This window comes from Triturus cristatus, chromosome 5_1 (assembly GCF_964204655.1).
Source record: "Triturus cristatus chromosome 5_1, aTriCri1.1, whole genome shotgun sequence".
Lineage (NCBI taxonomy): Eukaryota > Metazoa > Chordata > Amphibia > Caudata > Salamandridae > Triturus > Triturus cristatus.
The window spans coordinates 140,634,657-140,661,825 of record NC_140587.1 but is presented as its reverse complement, the minus strand read 5'-3'; the positions used below and the strand labels follow the sequence as shown (position 1 = coordinate 140,661,825).

The 27,169-nt window shown below is 47.6% G+C and overlaps 1 protein-coding gene across 28 annotated transcripts in view; it reads right to left on the bottom strand.

The window, feature by feature from the left end:
* SCRIB (scribble planar cell polarity protein) overlaps nucleotides 1-27,169 on the bottom strand; it is a 792,600-nt gene that overhangs the window by 124,143 nt on the left and 641,288 nt on the right. For all 28 annotated transcript variants that reach the window (XM_085604619.1, XM_085604607.1, XM_085604621.1 and 25 more), the window contains one exon: nucleotides 8,131-8,178. In XM_085604619.1, the coding sequence (XP_085460745.1) occupies nucleotides 8,131-8,178 (48 nt within the window). The remainder of the gene's footprint in view (nucleotides 1-8,130; nucleotides 8,179-27,169) is intronic.

Below are 27,169 nucleotides of genomic sequence, written 5' to 3'. Positions count from 1 at the left end.
GAAGCAAAGGCACGCAGAAACCAACCATCCCTGCATAAAGCAGAATCGGACAGCCTGACCAGAAGGAACCAAAGAGGACACCCACAGAAGACAAGCCACCCAGAGGGAGGCGAGTGCAGAAACCCAAGCAGAGGGTCCTCGCAGAACGGGGAGGAAGGGCGGGTCGTGAAGGAATCTGCGACTACAATCGTCTCTACCAGATACATCGTTACCGGAGGTAAGTAACTTGTACATCTGATAGACTACTAGCTGCAGATTCCTTAACGTAGAATAGATACCCTAGCCATACCCAGAAGGGAGGAGGGCCTTCGAGAGAGCCTCCCCAGCAGGAGAGACACAGGGCCCCAGCAGGGGACATGTCACAGGAAGAAGAAGAGGCCAGGAGATCCCACGCCCAATTAAGGGAGGACCGCCCAACACCCCGCAGAGGCAGACAGCGCCCGAAAGGCCTCAAAGAACAAAAGAATGACCTCAAACCCCAGGGAGAAGAGGCAGAACCGGAGGCAGGGCCCACCGTAAGAAGCACACACAGGGATGGGAAACAGCCGAACACACCTCGGCCGCAAGCAGCGGACAAGGTAGGAACAGTCCCACCGCCAATAGCGCAGGCATAAGAAGAAACGCACAGATGCACAAAGCCCCAACGGAACCAGAGGCAGGGGCACAAGGGAACACATTAAGGGCCACGACGGTGGACCAGAACAAGCAGGCAGACGCAGGCATGCGCAGTCAACAGCAGGCAACACCATGGAGCAGCGCACCAGAACAAGCCAGGCGCAAGCCGAAGACAGAGGTCAGGGAGGGCCCGGACACACCCTAAGGGAGGGGCCGGACCCGAAACACACACAGACCCACAAAAAAACTGGGTCCAGGCAAAAGAAAAGGAGAGAGAGAGAGACGGAGGACGGGCCCAGACCGTCAACCAGAACACAAAAACCCAAAGAAAGTCAGTCCCTCTAGAACACCAGATAGAGGACCAGGTCAAATCACCGAACAGAAGGGTGGAAGCGCCACGACACCACGCCGCAGACAGCAGGCCAGACCGGTCGAGCGACGTAGCGAACCTGGAGAAGGGCAGACCTGGGCGCAACGCAAGCTGCACCAAGACCATTGCAAGGAGACTGCACCAACAATATACCGTAACGCCAAGGAGAGCAAGGAACCGAAAAAGGGTGACCACACCTCCCCAGCACATGACAGCGCTATGTAATAGCTACAAGTACCCCACATAGGGTATGCTACGTCCCAAGAAAACATGGGAACACCTCTTAGGAAAAAATTCAGCAGCAGAGGACAAACAGAAAAGCCTGCGGGCAAAACCACAGACAGCTTGCCAAGCAGCCAATAAAGAAGACACAAAAGGCCCAATACCAGGACCTATACAGGCTTACCAACAGCCAAAACCATAAGGCAACAAGCATTGGCATAGCCAATAGGTCTCGCCTTTGGGACCTTATAAGTGTTTAGCCATGCAACAGTTGCATAACTAAATACTTATAAGGTCCCAAAAGCGATCGCGATCAAACATCAAAGCGGCTGTGCGACCGTGTAAGTAATCGCGGTGCACGCGCCCGCGCACATGCACTGTAGCTCTAGGCTGGCCTGGTAGCATTTTTTGGAGCCCTCTCAATAAGTCTCGCCAGACCAGCGCATGCGCTGGGTCAGGCGAGACCTAAAAAGGGGGGTGGGGGCTGAACCAGAGGCTAACAGCACCGAAGGGCCAACCGAAGGACCCTGAAGGCACACCAACCACACAGAATACACAACCGGGGCTACTTGTTACTAGGCCCCAGAAAACAATGGGAGAACACCCATCAGAACACAGACCGACATCCAGGTTCACTGAGGAGGAGGAAGCCCTGCAAGGAACCTCTGAATGGCAGAATCCGCAGGGATGTGAAGCAAAAGAGCGGCATCGAAAGGGAGGTCAACCAGCCGTTCCCTAACATTCTCAGGGAAAACACTATCCCTCAGCCAAGCATGGCGACGGAGGGCCACTGGTGCGACCAAGCGCCTCAGAAATATCCAGAGCCGAGTGAAGAATAAATGCCGCCAGCTCCCGGCCATCCAACACATGATGCCGCAGATCAGCGCAGGCACCCGCCGAATCCCACAAGCAAGAAGTGGCTCTGGCCAACACACAAAGCGTGTTGAGCGCCCGCAAGGCAGCACTGGAGGAGGCGAAGATGTTGCGCCCCCATAAATCTAATCACCAGGACTCCCGTGACGGTGGAGACAACAACGATGGCAAGGAGGGAAAGGCAGTCTGCAGAAGAGGGCCCCTGGTAGAAGGGTGGAAGGAAAGGTAGATCGGATCATGCGGAGCTGGACGGTGGCGGTGCAGAAGCGGCTGGGGCACCGGGTCCCCCATGGCAGGATGCCCCCAGGCCCCCCAAGAGAGAATTATGGTGCGAAGCTTTGAAGGGAAGAAGCAGCTCCCGTCCACTAGAGCCCTGATGGAGAACCTCAAGCAAATGATCCGCGGGGAAATGGGCAGCTGGGTCGCCCATGCGCAAAATGCCCGCGGCCGTGTAGACAGCCCGGGCGAAGGCAGCACTCCCCTACGTAGGGCAACGCGGTGGGGAGAGCAATTCCTCCGTGGGCGACAGCTGTAAGCTAAGCTGGCTGTCCCCCAGCCCAATCGGAGGAAGGAAAGACTAAGCTCGGAATGGTGGAAGGTTGAGCGACGAGTGGGGAACCTGAGGCGCCTCCGGGGAAGACTGCGGGCGTGGGGATAGCGAAGAGCCCTCCTTGGAAGACGCCGGGGAAAAGGCCACAACGCAGCGTCCTGTCTCCGGGGAAGAAGAAACAAACAGTTGCCGGACCTCTGGAGAAGAGGGGGCCTCCGAAGACGAATAAACGACCCGACGCCGGCACGGTGCCGTGGAGTTCGCCACCGGCGTCAGCTCAACGCCGAGACGACCTCTGCCACGACTCGCGCAGCGGGAGGGCAGGGCCGGGGCAGCCAAAGAACGGCGCCTACTCGACCTCCGACGAGGCAGCCACCTGCGTGGAGAGACGAGGGGGGCAAGGGAAGCGCCCCGGCCCCTACGGCGCCGCCAGGGCCAGAGGCCGCCGGCGCCTGCGCGGCATCAGCTCGGCCTCGGACAAGGCCACCGCTTGCCCAGAGGACCGAGGAGGACTCGAGGACGAGCCCCGAGTCCCGGCAACCTCCCGCGACACCACAGGGACCCCCACGGGGGTTTGCGGCAAGGCAGAGGCGCCACATCCGAAGGAGGGAACCCCGTAGGGCCGCACCCCGACTACACCACATCTCCAAAGACCTGAAGCCGAACCTGTCGGCGCCGGAGCCGCCGGTGACTCAACAGAAGGCCCCGCATATGGCAAGGGATCCGCAGACGTCCCAGGAAGAGGAGGAGGAGCCAAGGAGGCCTGCAAGGCCGCAGCATAGGCCTCCATTTGGGCTCTGGTCGCCCCCACGCCGGGAAACGGCAGGTATGGTGGCGATGTGCGAAGCCGCACAAACCACGGTGAACCCGCGCCCCCCACAGGGCGGGGACCGGGCCTCAGGGACAAACTGCGACACATACCAACAGGTAAACGACGGCCTTGCAGCCTCGGAGAGGGACGATGTTGGAGAAGGATGCAGCAGTTCTTGAAACCTTCCGCGGAGGACGGTCGCTGCGCCGACCTGGACATGCGGGCCGAGAGGAGTTTCATCCGGCGCTCCCGCCGGGACTTCGGCTTCATCTGCTGAGAAGCCTTGCAGTCCGTGGAGTCATGGTGCTCCCCCAAACACCACATAAAAATGGGGTGAGGGTCCGTCGCTGACATCTGGCGAGCGCAAGACTAGCACATCTTGAAGCCCGAAGGCATTCGCACACTGTTCCCAAAAAGAAACGCAAAGCGTGAAAAGAAGGCCTGAAAACAGGCCAGGAACACGATCCGGATCCGCGTTGCACGCGGAAAAGAAGGAAACCCAACGTCAGCTCGCCGGGGTGGGGCTTATGTGACCTCGCTGACGTCACGCCCGCGGCAGGCGGAGTCGCGTTGTGTGGCCTGCCGGCGCGCATGAATGCTGGGACAAGAAAGTTTTCCGGGTCCAGTCTCACGCCTGGGGATAATTCTACGTTAAGGAATCTGCGGCTAGTAGTCTATCAGATATATACCTTTTTAATTCCCTCCAGAAATCATTGATGCTTGGGACTCTGAAAGTTTGTGAATTACGTTTTCTATAAGCAGCAGTGTGTGTAAGGTGTACATTTATGGAAGGGTATCAGTCCTACGTGATTAAGTGCAGATTGTGAAGTCTATCCGTTTTTTTAAACCTGGGTGAGATCGCGGTTCTTCTGTACTCGGCACTTGCAGAATTTCTTGTTTTTGAAGGCTCAGGAAGTTCTGGTGTATACACATGGCTACATTCAATATGTCAACTCAGTCCTGAGGATGATTCAAATGCTGATATAATCATTGATGATGAATTGGAGTGCAGAGGTTTGCCTCAAATTTGTGTAGATCTGTCCTGAATGGCAGCCTTGTGTGTGGTTGCCTCGAAGTGAAGTAGGTTCATAAAACTAGGTCTGTTATTGCATTAGGAGGATCATGTTGGCCTACGAGTAGGTTTATTTGAGGACGATAGATTGAAACAGGAATATTGGTGCAAAGGCACACAGAAACTCACCCGAGCAGTCAACCCAAAAAGCATTCCACTTTGTTTATGCCTAAAACTTTTGGAGCCGAAGCGCCAATTCTTGTTTCCTGTGTCCACATAAACATGTCCCATTCATAGTACAAGTCCTACAGCATTGCATACTATAGGGTACGATAGGGTTCTCCTGTAATGTTCTGCTGTGTGAATATGCTCCTGCATTCTGAAAACCAGTGCTTCTTAAAACAAGACCACGGGTCTTGTACCTCCCTACTCTTTTTGAAGTACATAGTTGTGCTTTCGGTCTAAACAAGCAGATAGTTTGTCCTGAATGCTGGAGGAATTTGAGAGCTAAATGAAGTGTTGCAGAAGGTTTAGATGGTGTAAGCCATTTCATTTGGAGGGGTAAACTAAATGGGCTCCCCAATCCCATTTGGGAAGGGTCTGATAAAATGGTCTGCATTGGTATGTCTTGATGAAAGGGGACTCCCTGGAACACATTTTCTGACTGTCATAGAATGGATTGTACAGCAACTACCGACAAAATCAGACTTTCTTCCCAACTGCTTGAGTTTTGACACTACTGGTACTCTAGGCACTGTTGCAATGGTGTCAGTTGAGAATGAGCATGCAGGACTAGAAAACAGTAAGAGGCCAGTGACTGTAGCAAATATTAAATCTGTTGCACAGTGTAGTGCTTTGCATTTAGAAGACTGGGGACGGACAAGTAACTCTCTATCAAAGGATATAATTTTGCTAACTGTGCACCAAAAATCACCCCCAGGAAATAGATGGATTGCACTTAAATCTATGTTGACTTTCTTGATTTGCAATATTGGCAGAGGCAGCAAAGGAAATAGTCTTTTTATCTGGAAGCACTGAAGAAGTTACTGGGGTTTTGTCTCTTTGATGATCAAAATTACTTGGAAAAGGGTAACTGTAAATATTATGTCTCCTCAGATATGTCAGAGTTATTGGCGTTGCCTCAAGGCAAAAGGCCAAGACCTTGCAAATGTAATTATAATTTCCCACCAAGAACTTCACGAATTTCTAATGTTTTTCCACAACTGGCATGTGGAAGTAAGTGTCCTGAAGATCTATGGTGTACATCCAACCTCCTCGATAAACAGCGGATAGATCTGATAAAGTACTACCATCCTAATTACCGCTTTTCTTACATTTGCTTGTGGTTTTAACATTGATAAGGTCTCTGAATATGTATTTTGTTCACCTCTTTCACACCAGAAAGCAATGGTAAAAAATTCCCCTTTGTTACTGAAGTGATGAACCCTCTCCATGGCACGCTTTTGAAGAAATATGTTGATCACCTACTGCAGTCTATCTTGATGGTAATTTACATTTACTGTACTGTCAGTGGAGGAGACCAAAACCTTATAAAGTTGCCATGTTGCACAATACTTGCCACCTATCTTTGTGATTTTTACATTTTGGTGCTTGGTAAAGTTTTTTCTAACTGGAATGGATAATGGACAAGGGGGGGGGGGGAGAGAAGAGCTACTCTGTCTCTCCTGTGGTGGGGTTCCTCATGACTGCAGCTTAGTTGCTCGCCCCCTTTCCCTCTGGACTGCACTTGTGCGGACACGACTGCCTAAGCTGTTTCTGAAGCATAGGCCAATGAGGGGGTTTGGCCTGCCTATTTAAAGTGGAGACTATCATAGGACTGGTTAAGTGTTTTTGCTTTTATCTTTACTAGGCCATCTACATTCACTGTCTCTAATTGCAGTCTCCAAGCGTTTCATTACTTTAGCGGCATGCGGCAGAAGGGAATGGTGCATGGGAAACAAAGATTGATGATGCTTTGTTTAGCTTCTAGTTGGAGTCCTGCCAGACTCGTCATGGAAGAACACCTTTTGGAAAGACCATGACTAACATGGCCAGCTAGGTCAGACAGATCTGCAGCAGAATTTATAAACAGAATAGAGACTATTATCAAGCTTCTGTTCAGGATCTTTTTTAAATCCTCCTTTTGCTCGTTTGCCAAACCTCTTGTGAACCGTTGCACTGGGACCTGTAACTACCCATCAGAGCAGTCACATTATTCACCTTATTTGCTGCAGCGGATGCACTATCACACTTTCCTGCCGACTGATTCTAGGTATCTGCTCTCCTCATCAGGAGGATCAGGAGAATATGCTGCTGTAGCATGGCTTCTTTCCAGGTGACAATCACAGATTCTGGCAGGAAGATGACAGAAGTTTCAAAGGATCACATTAGGGAGGTCTGCATTTGTTCTGGAGAGGCAAAACAGCCACCTTTACAGATCATCAACAGGATGAGGAATAGAATGCTTGAACTGATCGCGGCCACTGGGGGCCGTGTTCCAGTCCTTCATTTTTCACCCCACTAAAGGGTGCCCACCATCTTAGATCAGTTAATAGAAAAATAAAAGAAAATGACTCGCTCATCATTTTTGCGTCTGCATATTGACAAGACTATCAGCGGCCATGTCACTGTGCCTTTTTTTGTTGTTGCAGATACTAAACACCACTGGCCCAAACCATGGCTTTTAACTGATGAGTTCAGCATTGTCAAAAACATTGGCAAAGCCAGTCGGTTCCTGAGGCAAGACCAACTGGCTGTTCTTGATGTGACCTATTTTGATCCCCGATGGAGGAGTTGCAGATAAGAACTGTGCTTCCTTAAATAAACCAATGTCAGTTTTTCAATTACTGAAGGACGCAGCTCAACTAGCAACATTTCCAGTGTATCAATTTATTTTCTTTTAAAAGGTTTGGGAAAACTTTTGTCACATTTATTTATATAATGTTTTTTTAATTATAATTGCTTCTTTTAAGAATAATAGCTGTAATTCAGCCAATATAGGAAGCAGATATGTCACTACACACACACACATGCATTTTAAATTGGCTTTTCTAAAGAAAACATTTAATGTAAATATTTTACAAAAAACAGTGGTCTGGGGTCACTCATTTGGGCAGCACTATTCACTGGAGATAACCTTTAAGGAGAATCATAAGAGGACTCTGTCAGAATAAAAAAATGAAGGTGCTAACAGTCTGTAAAGCCATTTGATGGTTCTCCTTCACTTGACTTAATATATTACAAATAAATAACACTGCTTTAAACATTTAATCAACTGATGAACAAGCTTTAGAAATGCCAAGAATAATCAGAATTGCATAGGAGGCAAGTTACTCTCCAGTGATGATGGTGAACTGTGGAACATATTACAAGAAATCACTGCAATCTTCCCAGTCAATAAGTATAGTGAGAGACAGCTGTTTTCATCTCTTCACTCAAATACTGTGAGCGCTCTAAAGTCAAATCTAGGTTTGCTAAGTGCTTTAGAAGAAGCGTAAGGATGGTGTAGCTATCTTATCCATTTTATGCAAGACCTGTTTACCCTGCCCCTAGCTAGGCATTTCTAAGCCTCCATCAGGTGTGTACTTGTTATTCTGTTTCTGGTTTAAACAAAAGGGGAATGCTTGTACAGGAAGACAAGAGTAAGACTAGATATATTTCAGCAAGTGCACACTTACCTCGGATGGAGCATTTGGTCGCTCTGGAGTTCTTGGGATGTACACATCCTGCATAGAAAGAACAGACCACCCGGTTGAGGACCAGCCGATTCTAGTTATACTTCACCATCACTACATTTCACTGAAAGATCTGAATCATCTATTACTACCCAAGCATGTATGCAACATTCCATGCACTACAGACCCTTCCTTGCCAACCATCACATTAGAAGTGCACAGATTTTCCTACATCACTTACCTTTACCATACCCCTCAAGAGAATCTGTCTCACTTCTGTTCTCCGCACTCTACAGATTAGAAAGTGCCCTGTTAAATCTAAATTGCAGCTCAGAATTTGCTACACCCTTACTTTGATCATTAATCTGCAGAATAAATGAATCCATCCACTCCCTTCATATGGAATCAGACACATCCCTTTACCTCCACAAATCCAAATCAACAAGCCATCACTTCGACACAATACCTAACCTGTTAATATTCTGCACTCCAGTAAATGCCCTAGGTATTAGGTTCACCTTTATTTTGTCTGAATTGCTCACCACAGCATAAGGTACAACCATTGCTCACAATCTGATTCCTCCATTGGTATCTGCATCACCTCCAGAATTTGACGTTGCTCTTTTCCCTAGTCAGATTTATCATCTGATAAGTAAAAGAAGGTTCCTTGCCTTCAAACAGCTAAAATATTGAATTGGGCTTTTAAAGTGCAACTGATACTCAAAGGGCATTCTGGTGCTGAGGGACAGGAACTGCAGGGAAGGAACAGACTTGTAGGAAATACAACATATGCAACTTCTTCCTGAAGAGATACGGGCATGTTATGTTCCTGAGGGTAATGGGTAAAGAATTCCAATGTTTGGCAGCAAAGTATGAGAAGGAGCGACCCCCGATGCAGTTATGCACGAAACGTGGCATCACCACCTGACTGGCCAAGGCACAGCGTAGTGAGCGGGAGGGGCAATATGGAAGGGGCTGAAAATTCTATGTAAATAAAAAATAATCAGTGACACGTTGGGGACTCCACACTGTTTGGGTGGGCTCTGACAAGAGTCCAATGAATTGTGTGCTTTAATATGAGTTGGACAATTGGGGATGGCGAGGAGGCCACACTCCAATACATGGTCTTTACAAAAAAATAACTTGCCTTGTACACCCTGCTTTCTTGTTTGGTGTTCAATATTATCTTTGACAAATTTTAGAAGGAATGTTTAGCCACTTGTGGTATGTGATTTACAGTAGATTTGTGATGTTCACTGAGGTTTTCCAGGGACATGACTAGTGGAACATACTAATCTGAAAGTGGGACACTAAAATAAATGGATCACATGGCAGGGAGAAATGGGGTTGTCAAATGGAAAGTTAGGCCTCGGCTTCCTAATTGTAACCTTATGTCTCTAAAGCTATTTGCTTAGCTCATGGGGTTCTTAACATCTGTGGGCCTTCATACCTCAGATGCAAATGTCTTCCTTATTGCTCTTCCCACTCCCCTCTTTCTTCCTTGGACAGTCAGGTGAGGATGTCACTTTTCAAGCATAGCTGAACTGAGGGTCGCTCCTTCTCCTACTTAGCTGCCAAACATTGGAATTCCTTACCCATTAGCATATGAAATATAACATGCCATATCAGGAAGACGTTAAAAGCTTTGTATTTTCAACAGAACTATTCCTTACCTGCAGTCCCTGAGCACCAGGAGGCCCTTTGAGTATCAAATGCCCTTTACAAACCCAATTAAGTTCAATAGTTTAGCTGTGTAAAGGAGATGACAAATCTGAAAAGGGAAAAGAAACATTCTATGCTGAAGGGGATGCAGATGCCTTAGAAGGAATCATTGTGAGCAGTGGGTGTGTCTTATTCTGGGGTGAGAGATTCAGACAAAATAAGTGTGAATATAATACCAGGAGCACTTGCTGGAGTGCAGACAATGAACAGGTTTGCAGTTATGACAAAGTGATGGCTAGGGGTAAGACAGTTTCTGGATTCTGGAGGTAAAGGAGTGTGTCTGATTGCATGTGGATAAGGTTGATTTATTCTGCAGATTAATTGTCAGGATAAGGGTGTAGCAAACTATGTGGAGTGATATAGACTTAAGTGGACATGATCTAATCTATAAATTGTGGAGGAAAGAAGCAAGTCTGACTTAAATCAAAGGTAATGTGAAAAGTATTTAAGCAGTGTATACAAAATACAAACAGTTGTCACAAAACACAAAATCCCACAGCAAATTTTAAAATACAGAGAAATATTTTATGAGTAAAATGAGACCAAAACGGAAAATATCCAACAAGGGAAACTGGAGATTATTTTAAAAGATTTAAGTAAATATAGTACCAAATAGCAAAAGTGCCAATGATAGTCTATGGAAGCTGTAGACAGGAACCTAAGCGTGGTTTGAGGCCACCCGTGATGGAGCCCTGGTCAGATACAAGAAGTGGATTGGTCCTGGTAAAAGTCTGAAAAGAAAAAATTAAAGTTTGAAAAAGTTTGTAAGTCCTAATCCAAAACAGGACCTTATCTGTTTGAAGATCAATTTGCCTCCCAATGGGACAGATGTCATTAGCAAAGACCAGTCCAAGTTCTTGTTGCCACTGTTCATCAGGGAATTGTAGGCAAAAGGCTTCTTGCAGTTTTTTGTGTTCCTGTAGCCACACGGGAGGTCTGCCACCTGAACCCTGCAGTCCACTATCTTGTCGCGGGTACACGGGGGGCAGGTCCAGTCCTTAAGTGTTCCTCACAGATCAAAGACAGCAAGCCCAGTCCTCTTCAGTTCTTCTGCAGGTCCAGGCAGCGTTCTGAGGAAGTCTGGGTGAGGGTCCAGCATTGTTGGGTTCATCAGCCTGAGGGCGGTGGACACCCTAAGACACTCCTAGTCACTCCTAGTCCCTCTATGACCAATTGAGTAAGTTAGACTCTGGCCTACCTTTTCAGTTGGTTCTATCTTACTGCAAACAACCCAGCAATCACCCTAGTCCCAAAATACAAAATGGGGAAACCCTAATACCCTTGTGCAGAGCCTGTGTGCTCAACAGGAGCTGAGTACAGGGTAATGAGCAGTACCTGTCTCAGTGGTCACTCAGAGTTCTGGGGATAGCGTTTCTCTGTGTTTGGTGGCAGTCTGAGTAGGGGGGCAAAAGCAGGGTCATTTCCACGTATTGCCTTTGCGACAGTGAAGGCCACTTTAAAGTAAATTACGTTCCTGGCCCACCTCAACTGGTCTTACTGACAGGGGAAGAAAACGTGTCTGCACTCCCAGGGCATTGTTTCTGCTTTCCGGCCAGTTCTCACATCTCTTTTGTACCCAATTCAGGGTAAACACTGGCTGAGTATTTGCTGGGGAGGTAATTCAAATTAGCCTCTATCTGATTCACACACAGTAAAGGTAACTTTCTAAAAGATACATTTCCCATACTTTAATACAATTTCCACTTTAACATTAGATATAAAAGTAAGTCTGAAGGGGATTCTGTAGCTGGTAAAGCGCAAATGTTATAAATTAAATTGTATAATCTATATTTTGACTTTTTCCTATGTACCCGATACTGCCTGACTAGTGCCAATGTCATTTTGGGCCTAGTCACCAGGGAAACATGCATTTTTTTAATGTCACTCATGTTCTGCTCTTAAAAATTATGCACCCTCCCTTGTGAGCAGCAAGGTGCGCTTATGGTCGACTAATTTAATATTTTAAATCTGGTTTTCCTACCAGTGAAACTTTCCATGATATAGGTGTTTTTGAAGACCATATACTAAGGCCTTATAGGAATGTTAAAAGTGGCAATTAGGTTTTAGGCCAATTTCATCATGGTTTATGGGTCAGAACACATACAGTGGGGGCACTGTATGGAAGTGTCCCAGTGTTAGCGTTCAAGATTACAAGTAGATGAATCCTCAAAAAAATTAAAAACTGGGGGTGACCACCCAAAAATGGGTTCACTTTCCAAAACTAACTACAACCCTAAAGGTCAAGGAGAAGCAGAGGTGGGTGCATTTATGTCATGGTGTAGTCACAAAAGCGGCCCTCCCTCATGGACCACAGTCGGTCCAAAGATGATAAAAACACATAAAAGCAACAAAGGTGGCGCAAATGCAACGATCCAAAGCAGAGTAGAGATTCATCAAGTTTGAGAAGGAGTCGTCATTGAAGAATGCATAGATGGAAGGGGGGAAATAAGAAGCGCACACAGGTACTGCCATAAACCTGTTGCAGGACCAAGCCAAAACCCTCAGACTCCAAGTCCTCAAAAGCATCCTTGACACTGAAGGCCTCAGCAGGTGAGGGGGGAAATGAAAGCAAAGAAACCTTGTGGTTCTACACATAGGCGGCAACTTCTCAGAAGCCAGTTCAATGCCAAAAGGTAATAGGGCCTGGGGCAAAATGGCCATCAACTAATCCAATGCCGCCCCCCCCCCCCCCCGAGATTTCGAATCCCAGTAAGACCTCTGATTTCAGAAGCGAGATAGAGCCCCAACCAAAACTCAAACCTCATGATGAACAAGAACTCTACTGATAGCAATACGAGCAAGGTTCCAAGGCACCAAAACAGCTGAAGGGGATTGGCAAGACTTGGACACTGACTCACCAGAAGAGGATATCGACTCACTGCATTCTATGCATTATGTTTGCATAGGCAAAGCTGTGAGCCACCTTTTCCAGATAGGAGAATTTAGAGAATTTAATGTTAGGGTCGGAGCTGACGAATGAGTAACTCTGGAAATAGGTTTGAGTCCAAGCTTCAGCTCAACATCTTGTGATTCTGGGCAAATGACTTAATTGTCCAAAGCCTAAAATAAAAACGAATTTGATTTTCTTTAATTTACTAGTGCTCATGTAATCTCTGCCCTTGGGACTAATTCACCCTACATAAATGTACAATAAAAAAAAGAACTTCTGTTTGCTCATCTTTTCAGAGTCTGCAAAGGCTGCAACATAATAATGAGAGCACAATATTTATACAATAATATAAAAGTCTGTATTCCTTCTTATCATGGCTTTTCTTCCTTTGTTTAGTTCTAACCATCAGTCACAGGTCATTAAAGCAGCTTTACACCATATTTTAAACTGCTTTCACCCTATGTTTACTGTTTCAACTTGGCCTAACAGCTAGAGCGGTCGACCTCGAATCTGGGGAACTGGGTTCGAGTCTCGGCAATGACACTGGACATCCTATGATTCTGGCCAAATCACTTAATCTCCCCGTGCCTAACAAAAATGAATGTGTCCTCATGTAACGCAACTGGTGCTGTGTACAGCGTTCTGATACCCGATTTGGGTCAAGTTCGCGCTATATAAAACTAAAAAAAAAAAAAAAGTGCATATTAATCAGATGAGAAAGTATCAGCTTTAGGTGATTTTCTTCATTTTTATACCGGCAAGGACATTCGAATACTGGTAGTGCCGGTTAGAAAAACGGCAAACACAGCCAGATCAGGAGGTGTGGCCTGCGGGCCACATTATTTCCCTCCGCTGCCTGGCCAAAATGTAGTGTTTTTAATTTTCACCTATGTTTCTGGCTCCCTGAGCTTTAAAATACATAATTTAGCAAACATGTCTAAAAATGAGCCCAATAAGATTTGCTGTTTCAGGAACAGGCGTGATCTGGGAATGTGAGCCACTTTTTGTTGGTGCCCGGGCCGAATTGTGATCCCAAGCCGACCCCCTTCCCCACGACACAGCAACACATCTTTTTCCCAGCAACAGGGCCAGGTCAACAAACTTTCTATTGTGCTTAGGTACCTCTTTAACATAGCCCCGGAGCACCATCAGGGACTCTGGCTGATGTGCCAGGCCCACAATATCATTTAGTAATTGGAACAACAGGGACCAGTAATTAGCAATCACGTGGATAGTCCAGCTGCAGATTTCTCACCATAAGAACATCTCAGGCATGAGACTGAATGAGGAAGATTTAAACAGCATTGCTCCGCACCAACTTCATTCCTGTCCAGAAGGGATGACCAGATATAGAAGAACCACAGCTACATACTGTTAGTTTCTTTAACTCTGTCCATGCCCACAGACATGAATCCCAACATAATCAGCTATACCAGTTTGCTAATTGGAAAGGAGGCAATTCCACACGCCGGCGAGGAGGGAGTGCAGTGAGGAATCTGCAGTTAGATAGTGGTATCCACCAGAAAGAGCATTACTGAAGATAAGTATCTTGCTCCTCTGATGGATACTTCTATTTGCAGACTCCATACCTTTAGAATAGATACAAAAGGAAACCCCATAACCTGTGGAAAGGCTCAGAACAAAAAGTCCTGCAAAATTATACAGGTGAGGTCCGTCTGACCCGGATGTCAAGCGAGTAGTGCTTTGTGAAGGCTAGTACAGATTCCCGTGTTGCAGCCTTATAGATACCTGGTGCAGGCACTCTGCGTGCCTGAACAGTGGTAGCAACCTTGGCCCTGGTGGAATGGGCCCTCAAACCCTACAGAGGCCGCTTCTTGGCCAGTGCGTAGCATCTTGATGCAGAGGACTATCCACCTCGCCAAAGTCATTTTCCACACTGCCTTGTCCTTTTTTGCCACAGAGAACCCCACAAAGAGTGGTTTGTGCACCTGGTGGTCATGGATATAATCAACGTAAAAGCTTCAAGCTTTTTTGAGGTCCAGCTGATTAAGTCTCTGCTCTTTTTTTTGAAGGGTGAGGCAGTGAAAAGAACATTAGAAAAGTGATGGATTGTCCAACTTGAAAAGCAGTTCCAGCTTTAGGTAAAAAGGCCACCTTGGTCTGCAGTATCACTTTGTCTGGGAAAAAGGTGGTGTAAGCTGACTGAGAGCTTGGAGTTTGCTCAGTTGATGAGCCAAAGTCACCCTGACCAGAAACATGGTCTTCACAGTCAGGAGACGAAGTGGACAGCTGTGCACAGGCTCAAATGGTGTGCATATGAGCAAGGACCAACTTAAGATCTCACTGTGGCACCACAAAGGACATGGAGGAAATAAATGAGTCAAATATTTAAAAAATCTCAACACAAGAGGTGACTTGAACAAGGGTTGGTTTTGTAAACATACAGAAAAGGCTGAACGGGCCAACAGATAACCCTTAATGGTGCCCAATGCAAGTTCTTGCTTGGCCAGTGATAAAACGAACAGAAGGCCATCCCACAATTTGACCTGCAATGGATCGATATTGTGGGTAACACATTAGGCTACAAACCTGTCTCAGTGTCCGGCATAGGTAGATTTAGTAGACGAACATCTGGCAGCCAGGATGACATCCACAACCTTGGAAGACTGCACGCATTTAACTGCTGAATTGCCACCGATCAATCTTCACGAAATGTGCAGATTCTGCACATTAGAGTGCAGGACCCAGCCCAGCAGCTTTGACAGGAGGTCCTCCTGAAACAGTAGCCTGTTCTCAGGACAGAAGCTTGACTGGGGGCCAATCGTAGTCTTCTTGAGAACGCAGGAGATGCAGAGGTGGAAAGAAATACAAGAGTCATATGCTCCACTCTATCCCGAATATTTCTTAGAGAGCGTCTTCTTGGAAACCGTTCAGTGAGCAAAAGTTTTGAGATTGGGCATGTGACTAACAGGGAGGACTGAGATCTAACCAGGGTTCTCCACATTGCACAACGCCTTACACCACAGATTGTATTGGCCTCGTCACCAAACAGGCGAGACCCATCACATGGACTGTACATTTAAGAGGCTACATGCCCCCCTGAGAAGCCAGTGGATGCCAGCATGCAGCCGCAGCACAATGTTATTGACAACTGGTCTACTCAGGCAGTCGGTGAGGTCCAGCCTACACCGGATGAAGTACTTTGCAGCAACATGACCATCCTGGATAGTTTGAGCCAGGTTGGCCCGAAATTCCTCTGGAGCTGCCAGCAAGACTTTGCCAACCATGTCACTTAAAGCATGGGCATATCTCCCCAGCAAGCAACCCGCCACACACTGACAGAAGGGTGACACTAGCTTAGGAAACCATTTGCTTCCCGAAGGTCTCACGACATTTAGACTTGAGGATTTGTCGTGGGGAAAGAATTGTGTTTCACCCTACTGGTGAGAGCTTGAACTACCAAACTTAGTTTGGTGCAGTGTCAATCATGGTCGCTTAGAGCCTGTGGTGTCTGGCAACCTGCCTGGAGCTGGCAAACAGGATCTAGACCAGAGCTTCATTAAACTGAAGTAATGGTTCTAAAGAAGTTTGTCCCGAAGCATAACTTTGATAGTACGTTGGTTTTGACTCCCATATTTGGCAGTTTATGTCCAAGCTTACACCTCATTACCACAGCATAGGCGGCTTTCTTCCGTTAGCGGTTCTAGGTGATAACACAACTCAGTGCTGGGGGTAGATAACCCACTGGCTTCCTGTAAATCCAGATATAAACTGCCAGTATAATGTTGGTGAAAATATTTCCCCTCACCCCCGTTGTCAGTCCCAATGCCAGGTTGACTCTGATCAAGGTCTCAGCCAAAAAGTTGGTGGGGAGCAGCTCTCCAAGGCAAACATCCAGATTGAACTAGGGCCGGTGCATTAGTATGGCAGTGAGACAACCTCAGTTAGAGCAGAGATGGATTAAACTTCGAGTCAGAGAAAGCTATTGGAATGAAGATGTCCTCTGGCACCAGTGGTCTCTGCATCAATGTTGCAGGGACCGGTGTGGATTTTTTGGATTGGAAGTCAGCTCCAGCATCGGAGCAGAACCCAAGGCAGGCTCTTGAGGCACAGACAGTGCTGAAGGAGGACCCACACTGTGCTATCTAGACTGGAGGCCTGCATAGATCCTTGGGGCCGAATGCACACCGCAGAGAGTCTAAGGGTGCTGAAAATTCACAATGTGGCTCCTCTAAAGGCCTTAATCTATTGTGACTTCACCGACGGACCCGGAAACTCTGGGTGCATCACAATCAGTTGCAGTATCACCTCTTGGGCATGGGACAGAGAGTGAGATCGCAAGGATTGCAGGCCTTGCGACCATGTGGTTTCCCTTTTCATTGTTAACCAGAGGTTCGCTTTCCCCTGCATGCCCTGAGCAGCTCAATCTCGGGCCAGCCCGATTTTAGGTAAAGATATTTATTTGCCATAAGGCTTACTTTACTTGATTACATTTTATAATATTAAGAAAGGTAATAATTCATTCTATTTTACCTTGATAGTAAGCCTGTTATGCTTCATATTTAGTCTGGATCAGGTTTGCTTTATCTTTACAATTTTTACTTTGCTTGGTTAGGCAACCTTATGTACTGATGCTTTTGAAAGCAGGATTTCTTCTTCCACGTTTTTATAAGTTGATGGTACCACATATACGTTCAATTATGCACTCTTAGCGGCCCTTCACCGTTATTCACTGATGCTCTTAAGATTGCTTCCTTCCTGTGTACACATTTTACTAGTAGCATTTAATGTTTTACCCTTTGATGATGATGATGCATTTTTCACATATCTGGTGGTTTCGTGGTCACCTACGAGCTGCACTTAGGAGCGCTTCTTTTCGAACTATTGCATAGGTGACTGCACCAGACTGAGTGGTTGCTGGCTCATATTTTGTGTCTGATGTTTCCATAAGGAATCCAAAGAGATTTGCATGGATCAATTTATGTGCTTCACAATGCTTGCACTTTATCACATTTCTGAATTATTTTCCTCACTTTGATATAAATATTTCTGTTAGGACTAATTGTCCAGTCGATGTATTCTTTCACAGATTTGTGCATACAGGTTACATGGAATCTTAACATGAATATACCAGTATTACACTGGTCAAGTGAGATTAAGTCTTTGGTACATTCATCCTATCAAGCTGCAGTAGGAATGTAGACCTTGACAGTTCCTACGTTATTTCTTGTAGGTTGCTACCATCCTTTGCTGTCCTGATGAGGATCCTACATTCACAGTAAGGTGTCAAAATGTTGTCTTATTAGGTTTCACCCATATCGCTGAATGTTTAACTACATAAACCCAAATGTCTATATCTTTGGGTTCTTAAAAATCTTTTTGTCCTATGGGCATGAACCACTTTTGTATATATTGTAAATATCATCAATGTAGTATATGATTGTATCACATACTTGCACTTTTCACTGTGCTGTCATTTGGAGCACCTACTTTGTTTTGATTTTGTATAATTGTGACTGTGATTAATACAGAATATTAACCACATAAAAGGGCAACAAATGTTTGTAAGAAAAGATGCCAGAGTACGAAATACCAACTGGTCAGGGAATGAGTTGGTATAGGGAGGCTGCAAGGACAGCACCTGTAGCTCACTGACTTATTGTACAGAGGTAACTGCAACAAGAAAAATAGTCTTAAGGGTCAGAAACCTCAAAGAACAACTGTACCCGGGCTCAAAGGGCATGAACATTACTAACAGTAAGGACCAGATTAAGGTCCCACTGAACATATTAAACAAACATTGACATAGCCAATAGGTCTCGCCTTTGGGACCTTATAAGTGCTTAGCCATGCAACAGTTGATGTTGTTGCACCAAGGATATTGTGCTGCATAACTAAACAGTTATAAGGTCCCAAAGGCGAGACCTATTGGCTATACCAATGCTTGTTTGTAACGTGATGTGACAGCTCAAACTAGTTTGCTGTAGAAGTGGGTACTGCAATGCAAGATAGCATACAGCTGCATCGTCAGCTGTGGATCCAGTCATACCAATTTATTTTATTTTAGTATTTATATAGCGCAATCGGGTCCTCAATGGTGTGTGGGGGTCTTTATATTGTAAACTTATGTAACTTTTGAGAGAAGGGCAAAAGAGGGGAAGGCGTTTGGTCTGGCGTGACAGTTGAAACTGAAAGCCATCATCTTGTAATAAAAATGGATACATAAGTAACACATCTAAGCTCCCCTCAGGCATTGCTTTGATTAATTGCCAATTACACTTTGGATCAGTTCACAGCACACTATACATTGAATTGGGGCAATTGGTCATCCCCATTGTGTAACTTGTTACACGCCATGAAGCCCCTAAGCTCTATGTGAATGGAATTACAGTTCAATTAAGGTATTTGCTTTTAACGCAACACATTCACATTTGTCCTCTGCCCACAAAACAACTGTTTGGTGTATGTTTGTTGTAATTGTGAATGACGTCATTTTGCCTACTTTACTGTCAGCTTTCATAATCATTCCATGTTGAAGCGGCAGGTGAAGGGGATGAATGATGTCCGTGCAAGAGTAGCGCATCTCCAGCTGCAGATGCACCTAGGCACTGGATGCTGCAAGAGTAGCGCATCTCCAGCTGCAGATGCGCCTAGGCACTGGATGCTGCAAGAGTAGCGCATCTCCAGCTGCAGATGCACCTAGGCACTGGATGCTGCAAGAGTAGCGCATCTCCAGCTACAGATGCGCCTAGGCACTGGATGCTGCAAGAGTAGCGCATCTCCAGCTGCAGATGCGCCTAGGCACTGGATGCTGCAAGAGTAGCGCATCTCCAGCTGCAGATGCACCTAGGCACTGGATGCTGCAAGAGTAGCGCATCTCCAGCTACAGATGCGCCTAGGCACTGGATGCTGCATTCTCGCATGTTTATGGCGAACATGTCCCAGAATGATGACGACTAACGCTGTATTTCATCTGCTGTGGCTGCCGTGAGTTGCTGCAGAGTGGTCCTTGCCAATAGATGAGCCATCGCTGAACTTACAGTGCACCCATCTTCGATATCCCCACTAGTCCATCCATGGCTGTCCATAACTGAGGAGTTTTTCTATATTTTATGTGAACATTAACATTTCACTTCTGAGCATGGCTTTGTAACCTCAGCATGAAGGAGCACTGCACGCATATATTGTGAACAAACATTTTAGACTTAACTGTATTGTTGGCATGTGATAAAACATGCTCCCTGTTAAATTTGATGCAATTTTTATTATTGGTATGATTGATTTGGTGCTAAAGATTGGCACTCCAGCAAGCAGTACTTGGAGCAGATGTGCGAGGACATGTGCACCTAAACTACGGCCCCCTTTGTATGCCCACTGTGTTTCATTGAGGCCTCCAGGTCATAACCTGGAGGTTTTTCTTACGAGACTCTCTCAGCCAGGGGGTTGCGGAATCTAAGCAAGTCCTGAGGGGGTGGCGGTTAACCCATTTGCCTTACACCTACATTTCCCGCTGCACGTCACTTCCTATGGAAATATGTTTTTTGGGTATGAGGCAATACCACATGTGGAAGCCTAGGAGGTTGCAGCCGGTGGTTTTTGGTGTGGCCAGACAGAAGTAGGCTAGCGAGAATTATTGAGTGTAGAGTTGCATGCACTTGTGTTGTTTCCATTTCTCTGTGTTTTGTTTTACAGGTTCTACTCCCTGCTGTTCCCTTCCCTTACTTGATCGCCCTAATACCCTGTGCAATCATTGTAGGAGTTGGGGATGTTGAGGAGTGGAACCCCTATTGCGACGCACGAATCCGGAGGAGCCTCCGTTTCCAGGCGGGATCGTGACACTGCTGCCCTTCCTGATGGCCACATGCTCGACCACCACCAACTGTGGACCAACAAAAAGGCCAAGCAGCTTCTTTGACATGTTAGGAGGGCTGCCTCTGGTGACAGGCAAGGGCTCCGGAGTAGCTCTGGCAGTTCTGGTACTGCTGGTGAAATTGGGGGATGGAAGATCACACACCCAAGGAGTGAGCCATAGCTCTATTTTTTAAGAGAATTCGAAGGTTGATGGGCTGAGAGATGCAGTGGATCCAAGAGTGGATCGGAGATGTTGAAGACCTGTAAGCAGAGGGGACAGTGTTCACAGTCACTAGCCAGTGACCAGCGTGGCACCAGGTGGGTACCAGGCAATGTCGGGTGCAAACAGGAAGAAAGGTGTAGCTTGTCTCTGCAGCCACGTGGTCCCTGGAGGTCGACGACGTCCAGGAGTCGGTTCACGAGCTGTCCCACGCAGGCTCTCGCTGTCGGCGGTGTCGGCGACTTGATCGAAGCAAACAAGCCTTGGCAAAAGCAATTGTTGTAGGAAATGAAATAAGCTGATGGTTCTGACCAGCAAGGTCAGAAGGACTGCTCCTTTGGAGGGGAGCAAGGGCCAGTCTGGAGCAACCAGACCAGCGGTGTATTTCGTAAAGTTCGTCGCCAAGATGGCTACTAGCCAGCGGGCCAGCAACCGGTTAGGCGCGTCGAGTGGCAAAATGCAGAAGGGCCCCACGCAGATCGTGGAGATGCAGGAGGGCTCACCTTTGGTGCAGATGCTGCTCGAGGGTTGGGCTTCTCAGATCCCAAAGCACAACTTGGAGGGAGCCTCGGTTGTTGCACTTGTCAGCTTGTCGTGGTCGTTCCAAGATGGCTGGCTCCACGTGTCTCGGTGCCTCCACGGGTCTCCTCTTTTCAGGGACTGTGGATCGGGCGGTGAGAGGTCTGGAGGTCCAGGTCTTGTCAGTCTCTGGGCTCGGGCTCCGGCGGGAGGCGGCGGCAAAGCAGACGTTGATTCGCTGGATGGTGCTTGCGTTAGCAAGGTGGTCACTCCCTGACCACAGGGGAGATTTCCTTCAGTCTTCTGTGCAGCAGAATGTCGAAGTTCCCGTCTTCTTCTTAGTTTCAAGTTGATTCCAGGATGTCTGAAGTCTTAGGACACAGCTCCTACCTTTAAGCGGATTCTAGGGGCCGGACTACCTGCTAGGTCCCTCCCTATGGGTGGGACCAGGAAGGGGGGTGGTTACACCCCCAATCCTTTGTCCAGCTCGCCTCAGGCCCGGGACTGGTGTGCCCCAGGGCCGGTTTGAACTGGCATATGCACCGAGGCTCCTTGTGAGCCACAGGCATGTCTGGTTTCTTTCAAGCCCTACCTGACCAATACACAAAATCCTGTCTGGGGTGGTGCACGCACCTCCCCTGGCAGGAAACCCTTTGTCCACACCTCCCAAGCTGGAAGGACTCCCAGCAGCAGGAGGGCAGACTTGTGTCTGTGGTGGCAGCATCCATTTTGTGGAGCTGAGGCTATGTCTGATTTTACCCGGGTTTCAGGTACTGTACATGTCGTGTCCCTCTAGAAGGGTGGAATGCTAACCCCGTCGCCAGAATTGGCGAGGGGTTAGTATTCCAATTCGTATGACACCTTACTCGACATGTTTTGATAAAGTCAAACCAAAGATAGCATTTAACCGCGAGGTTCATAATGCACTTAAGAGTATATGGTATGACGATATCTGGAAACAGTAGAAGGAAGTTGTTCCGACCACTGCAGACAGGCTCAGCTCATGCCAGAGCACCACCTCACATGGAACCAAGCACTCTGCCTTCAGGATTGTTAAGGCCTGCCATAGGAGTGACTTATAGGTTACCAGGTGTCCCATTTAAGGTTAGGTATAGGTATACTACACCTAAGTAAGAGGTGGTTACACCAACTTACCCCAGCTGAGTGATCAGCAAATTGTGTCAAATTGTTAGGCCAAGCCTGGGGTGGCATAATCCATGCTTCAGCCCCTGGCAGGCCTTGGGTACACCAATGCCCTGGGTACCTAGTGTACACTGGTACAGGGGCTGACAGGGTGATCCAACCAATTGGGTATGTACCTAGGGTACATGGAGTCCATTTTAAAGAGAGAACAGCCAGGCTGAGATCCTGAATAGCAGGATCTCAGGCCAACTAAGTCGAAAAACCAGCTAGACACTAGGCAAAAATTTGGGGGTAACCATAGTCAGATATCCACCTTCCTACAGAACCCCCCCCCCAAACGAAGGGAGATAAGGCTGACCTCAACCAGGTAAGCCTATATTGCCCAAGTGGCCATATGAGGAGGAACCAGCACTGGCATGGTTACCCCCTGTCTCATGGTCCACTAAGCAATCCCTCACCCTAAGGGTAGCAGAGGGTCTCCACCATAGGGAATCTCTACCTTTGGTGCGTCTTGGCAAAGTAAAAGGCTGGTGTTGAGATGGAGTACTGAAGTGAGTGTCCTCAAAGTGAGGCCTCAGCTTCCTCCAATCCTCCTCCACCATGGATGCCTTTCTCTCCTTAACTGAGTTGCACTGTGCTCTCAGGGTCAGCCTCTGGCTACCTAAAGCTGGAGGCTGGGTCCCTTTTGTGGGCTTACTGGGGGGACAGGTCAGGTCTGGGGCCCTAAGGTCCCATGTTTGCCTGTACCCAACAGAATCCCTCTGGGGGAGGTCCCTAACTACCTGTAAAGGAGATCCCTCAGGAATGTTTTTACCCATCACCTGACTAGGGCTACTAGCCAGGCAATCCTCATTCTTTTGATGGGGGGGTTCTTGTGGACAGGGGCCCTCTTGGGGTCCACTGGCCTCCCTGACCTCTGCAGCCCTGGGCTGACTGAGGCAGGGTAGAGAGAGGCAGGCTACCTGCACCAGACTGGGTCCCACCTTGGAAGGGGCCACTGACATCAGAGGCTCTGCCAGGCCAGGCCTGGCTACCTCTGGGGCAGTTCCTTCACAAGGGGTGAGGTCAGCTCCCTGAGGAGGCTGACTTTTTCCTAATGTCTGGGGAGAGGGAGACTTTTCTTCCTCCCCACTACTCTCTGTTTGTGTGGAGTGATCCATAGTTTCAGGCTTCACTACACCTATGTCAGTCTGAGTATAGGCTGAGACCATTACAGCCTTGCCAACCTTTTCAGGGGGGCCCTCAGTTTGTGTTTGAGCTGTGACTGTCACAGCTCTGCCAGTCTCTACAGGGAAGTCTGTCTGGGCCTGGGCTGTGGCTACCACTGCCCTTCCAACCTTTCCAGGGAGGAAATCTATTTGGACAGGGGTTGTGAATGGCACAACCCCACTACCCTTTTGTGAAAGGCCTACCATTTTAGAATGGGTGTCTTGTTCAACTCCAGCCCAAGCTGAGAGTTCTAAGTCATTCCCCAGTAAGCAGTCTACAGGCAAGGTTGGGGACACTGCCACCCTTTTAGGGCCAGTGACACCTCCCCAGCTGAGACATACCTCTGCCATGGGATGACTGTTCTGTTTACCATCAATGTTGGTCACCTGGTAGGAGAAACCAGGCAAAAGCTGCTCAGAGGGAACTAGCCAATGGGCCACCATTGTGATGCTAGCTCCAGTGTCTCTGTAGGCCTCAGCATTTGTACCATTGATGTAGGGCTCCTGTCTGTACCTTCCCAAAGTGTTGGGACAGGCAGTGAAGTTGGCAAACCCCATGCCACCATCACAGACAAGAGTATCTGCTGCAGGGGAATTGGCTAAGCCAGGGTCCCCCTGTGTTCCCCAAGTAAACCCACCCAAATTTTGGGGGGCACTCCCACCACCCGGGGGATTACTGCTGACAGTAATAGGTGGTGTGACAGGAGTAATTGGAGGAACAGTTTTGTTTGTAGCCCTTGGGCAACTGCTGTCAGTTTTCCAATGCCCAGGAGTTTTACACTCATGGCAGTAAGGCTTTTTACCTGTGGTAGAGGAGGGAGCTTGGGACCCACCACCCTGTGTGGAGTTTTGGGGCCCTGAGGAAGATTTCTCTTTTGCCTTATCCCCTCCCTTCTCTTGAGGTTTGGTGGTATCTTTCTTTTGGTCACCACCCTGATTCTTAGGCCTGATCCTGGTCCTGACCCATTCATCTGCCCTCTTTCCCAATTCTTGGGGAGAGGTCAAATCTGAGTCTACCAGGTGTTGATGGAGGAGCTGGTTTTGACAGTTACTTAAAATCTGTTCTCTCATCATCAAATTGTACAATCCTGTATAATCAGATACCTTACTTCCCAGCAACCAACCCTCCAAAGCCTTAGTGGCACATTCAACATATTCAGACCAGTCCTGAGTCTGTGTCTTCTGGGTGTCTCTGAACATTAACCTGTACTGTTCAGTGGTTAAGCCTAACCCATCAACTAGGACACTCTTCAGGGCTCTGTAATTTCTGACATCCTCCTCCCTAACAGTGAGGAGTCTGTCTCTGCCTCTTCCTTCAAAGGAGAGCCAGAGGATTGCTGCCCACTGGTCTTCAGGAACCTGCTGTACTTTGCAGGCTCTCTCAAGAGCAGTTATCCATTTGTGGATGTCATCCCCACTTTTGTAGGGGGGCACAACCTTAGACAGGTTCCTATTATCAAAGACCCTATCTTTGTCCTTAGGGACAATGCTGCCACCAGTGGGTATAGACCCACTCTCTCTAGGTTGCCTAGCCTTCCTCAGTTTTTCTTCCATCAGGGCTACTTCTTGCTCCTGCTTCCTGATCCTCAGCTGGGCTTCCTGCATTCTGGCCTCGTGTTCCCTCCTCTGAGGGGTGGTCATCCTTTTCCTGGAGTGACCTTGAGAGCCTCTAGAGGCATGAGAAGCATTAGAGTCACCTGAGCGATTCCTTTGCCTCCCAAGCCCCTGGTTAAGTCCACTGGGGAGATCCAATGGGATGATCCCATTGTCAGTCCCCAATAGCCTTAGTTTAGCTGGGCCAAGTATAACACTTGGCTCTGGGCTATTTCTCCCTTCATCATCACTACTTTCTGTATCCTCCCCACTTTCCTCCTCTGTAGTATGGTTCTCATCTAAGGGATGGCTATTGGAAAGGGGTACTTCTGTAGCATCTTCAGAAGGGGGGCCTCCTGTTCCAGTCCCTAAGGGGCCTAACTGGGAAGCTTTCTTGAGCTCTCTCTGATTCTCATCATTTTGCAAGAGTTCTCTGAGCTCAGCAGAGGTAGGGTTCTTGGGCTGTTTAAGGCCTCTAAGAGTTGCCAAATGCCTGAGCTCATTCTGGTTAAGGGTAGCAAAGATGGATGGTGCCCTCTGGGGGTCACTCTCAACAGAGATAGGTACATTGGACCCCTCTGCCCCAGCCATTGCTCTTAAGTGTGGGTGGATGTGTTGCAATCTACCTACACTTGGGTTTACCTACTAAACCTATCTAGTAGTTGTAGTCAGGGTGTGCTACTCCCTTTGCTCTACAACAACTAAGTTCAGTAGAACTTATGTATATCTAATCTTGTTTTATATGTACCTACAGGTACCTATGTGATCTTTCAATTGGTAACCAAGAGATTACAATGGTAAAACACAGCAAGCTCAAATCCAACCGCTGCTCACCAATGTGAGAAGTTGGCCTGGTATATGATGCTCACTAGTTAAAGTGATCACCTTGTACCATGCCAAGCAACCCTTATGGTGTGGTTGTAAGTCAACCTTTTCGGACTAGCTGCCCTAGTGGTAGCGTAGGCTAAGCAGTCTTTGAGGCTAAACTCGTGAAGCGTGTTAAGCCAGCTGTTTTACCAAATGCAACCCCCTTTTATACCAATGAAAGGACACCACACAGATATATATTCAAAATATATATGTATTTATTTCTCAAAGTAACCCCTAGTCTCTTTATGAGCACAGGAGCACAAATCGTCAAACAAGATTACAGTAGAATACACAGAAGTTGCACTTTATATGGATAGGCCCTGGTGGCCGCTCAAACCATATACTAAAATAGTGGTATAAGTACCACGAACAGAAAAGGGAAAAGGCCTAGGGCCTCTAGAATCGCTGGGCCTACAAGGAGCTAACTTCAGTTAGTGACCAGGAGGTCCACGGGTGGCGTGTGCAGAGCAAATAGTCACACGCGTTCTCCCATAGGTTTCAATGGGTGCGTAAAAAGTACAAAGTTACTGCAAAAAGGATCTTCCGGATGGACTAGGAACTCAAGATTTGGAACACAGGCACTAGAGATGTAATACTACACTTGGGCACAGGGGTGCCAGCTTTACCTCACCCACAGGAAGCGGGTGCATAGGCCTCGAAGTGCGTCGGGTTTCTTCTATCTGTTCCGTGGAGCTTGAAGACAAAGATGCTGCAGGCGGTCGGTCCGGGAGAGATGCAGTGGATCCAAGAGTGGATCGGAGATGTTGAAGACCTGTAAGCAGAGGGGACAGTGTTCACAGTCACTAGCCAGTGACCAGCGTGGCACCAGGTGGGTACCAGGCAATGTCGGGTGCAAACAGGAAGAAAGGTGTAGCTGGTCTCTGCTGCCACGTGGTCCCTGGAGGTCGACGACGTCCAGGAGTCGGTTCACGAGCTGTCCCACGCAGGCTCTCGCTGTCGGCGGTGTCGGCGACTTGATCGAAGCAAACAAGCCTTGGCAAAAGCAATTGTTGTAGGAAATGAAATAAGCTGATGGTTCTGACCAGCAAGGTCAGAAGGACTGCT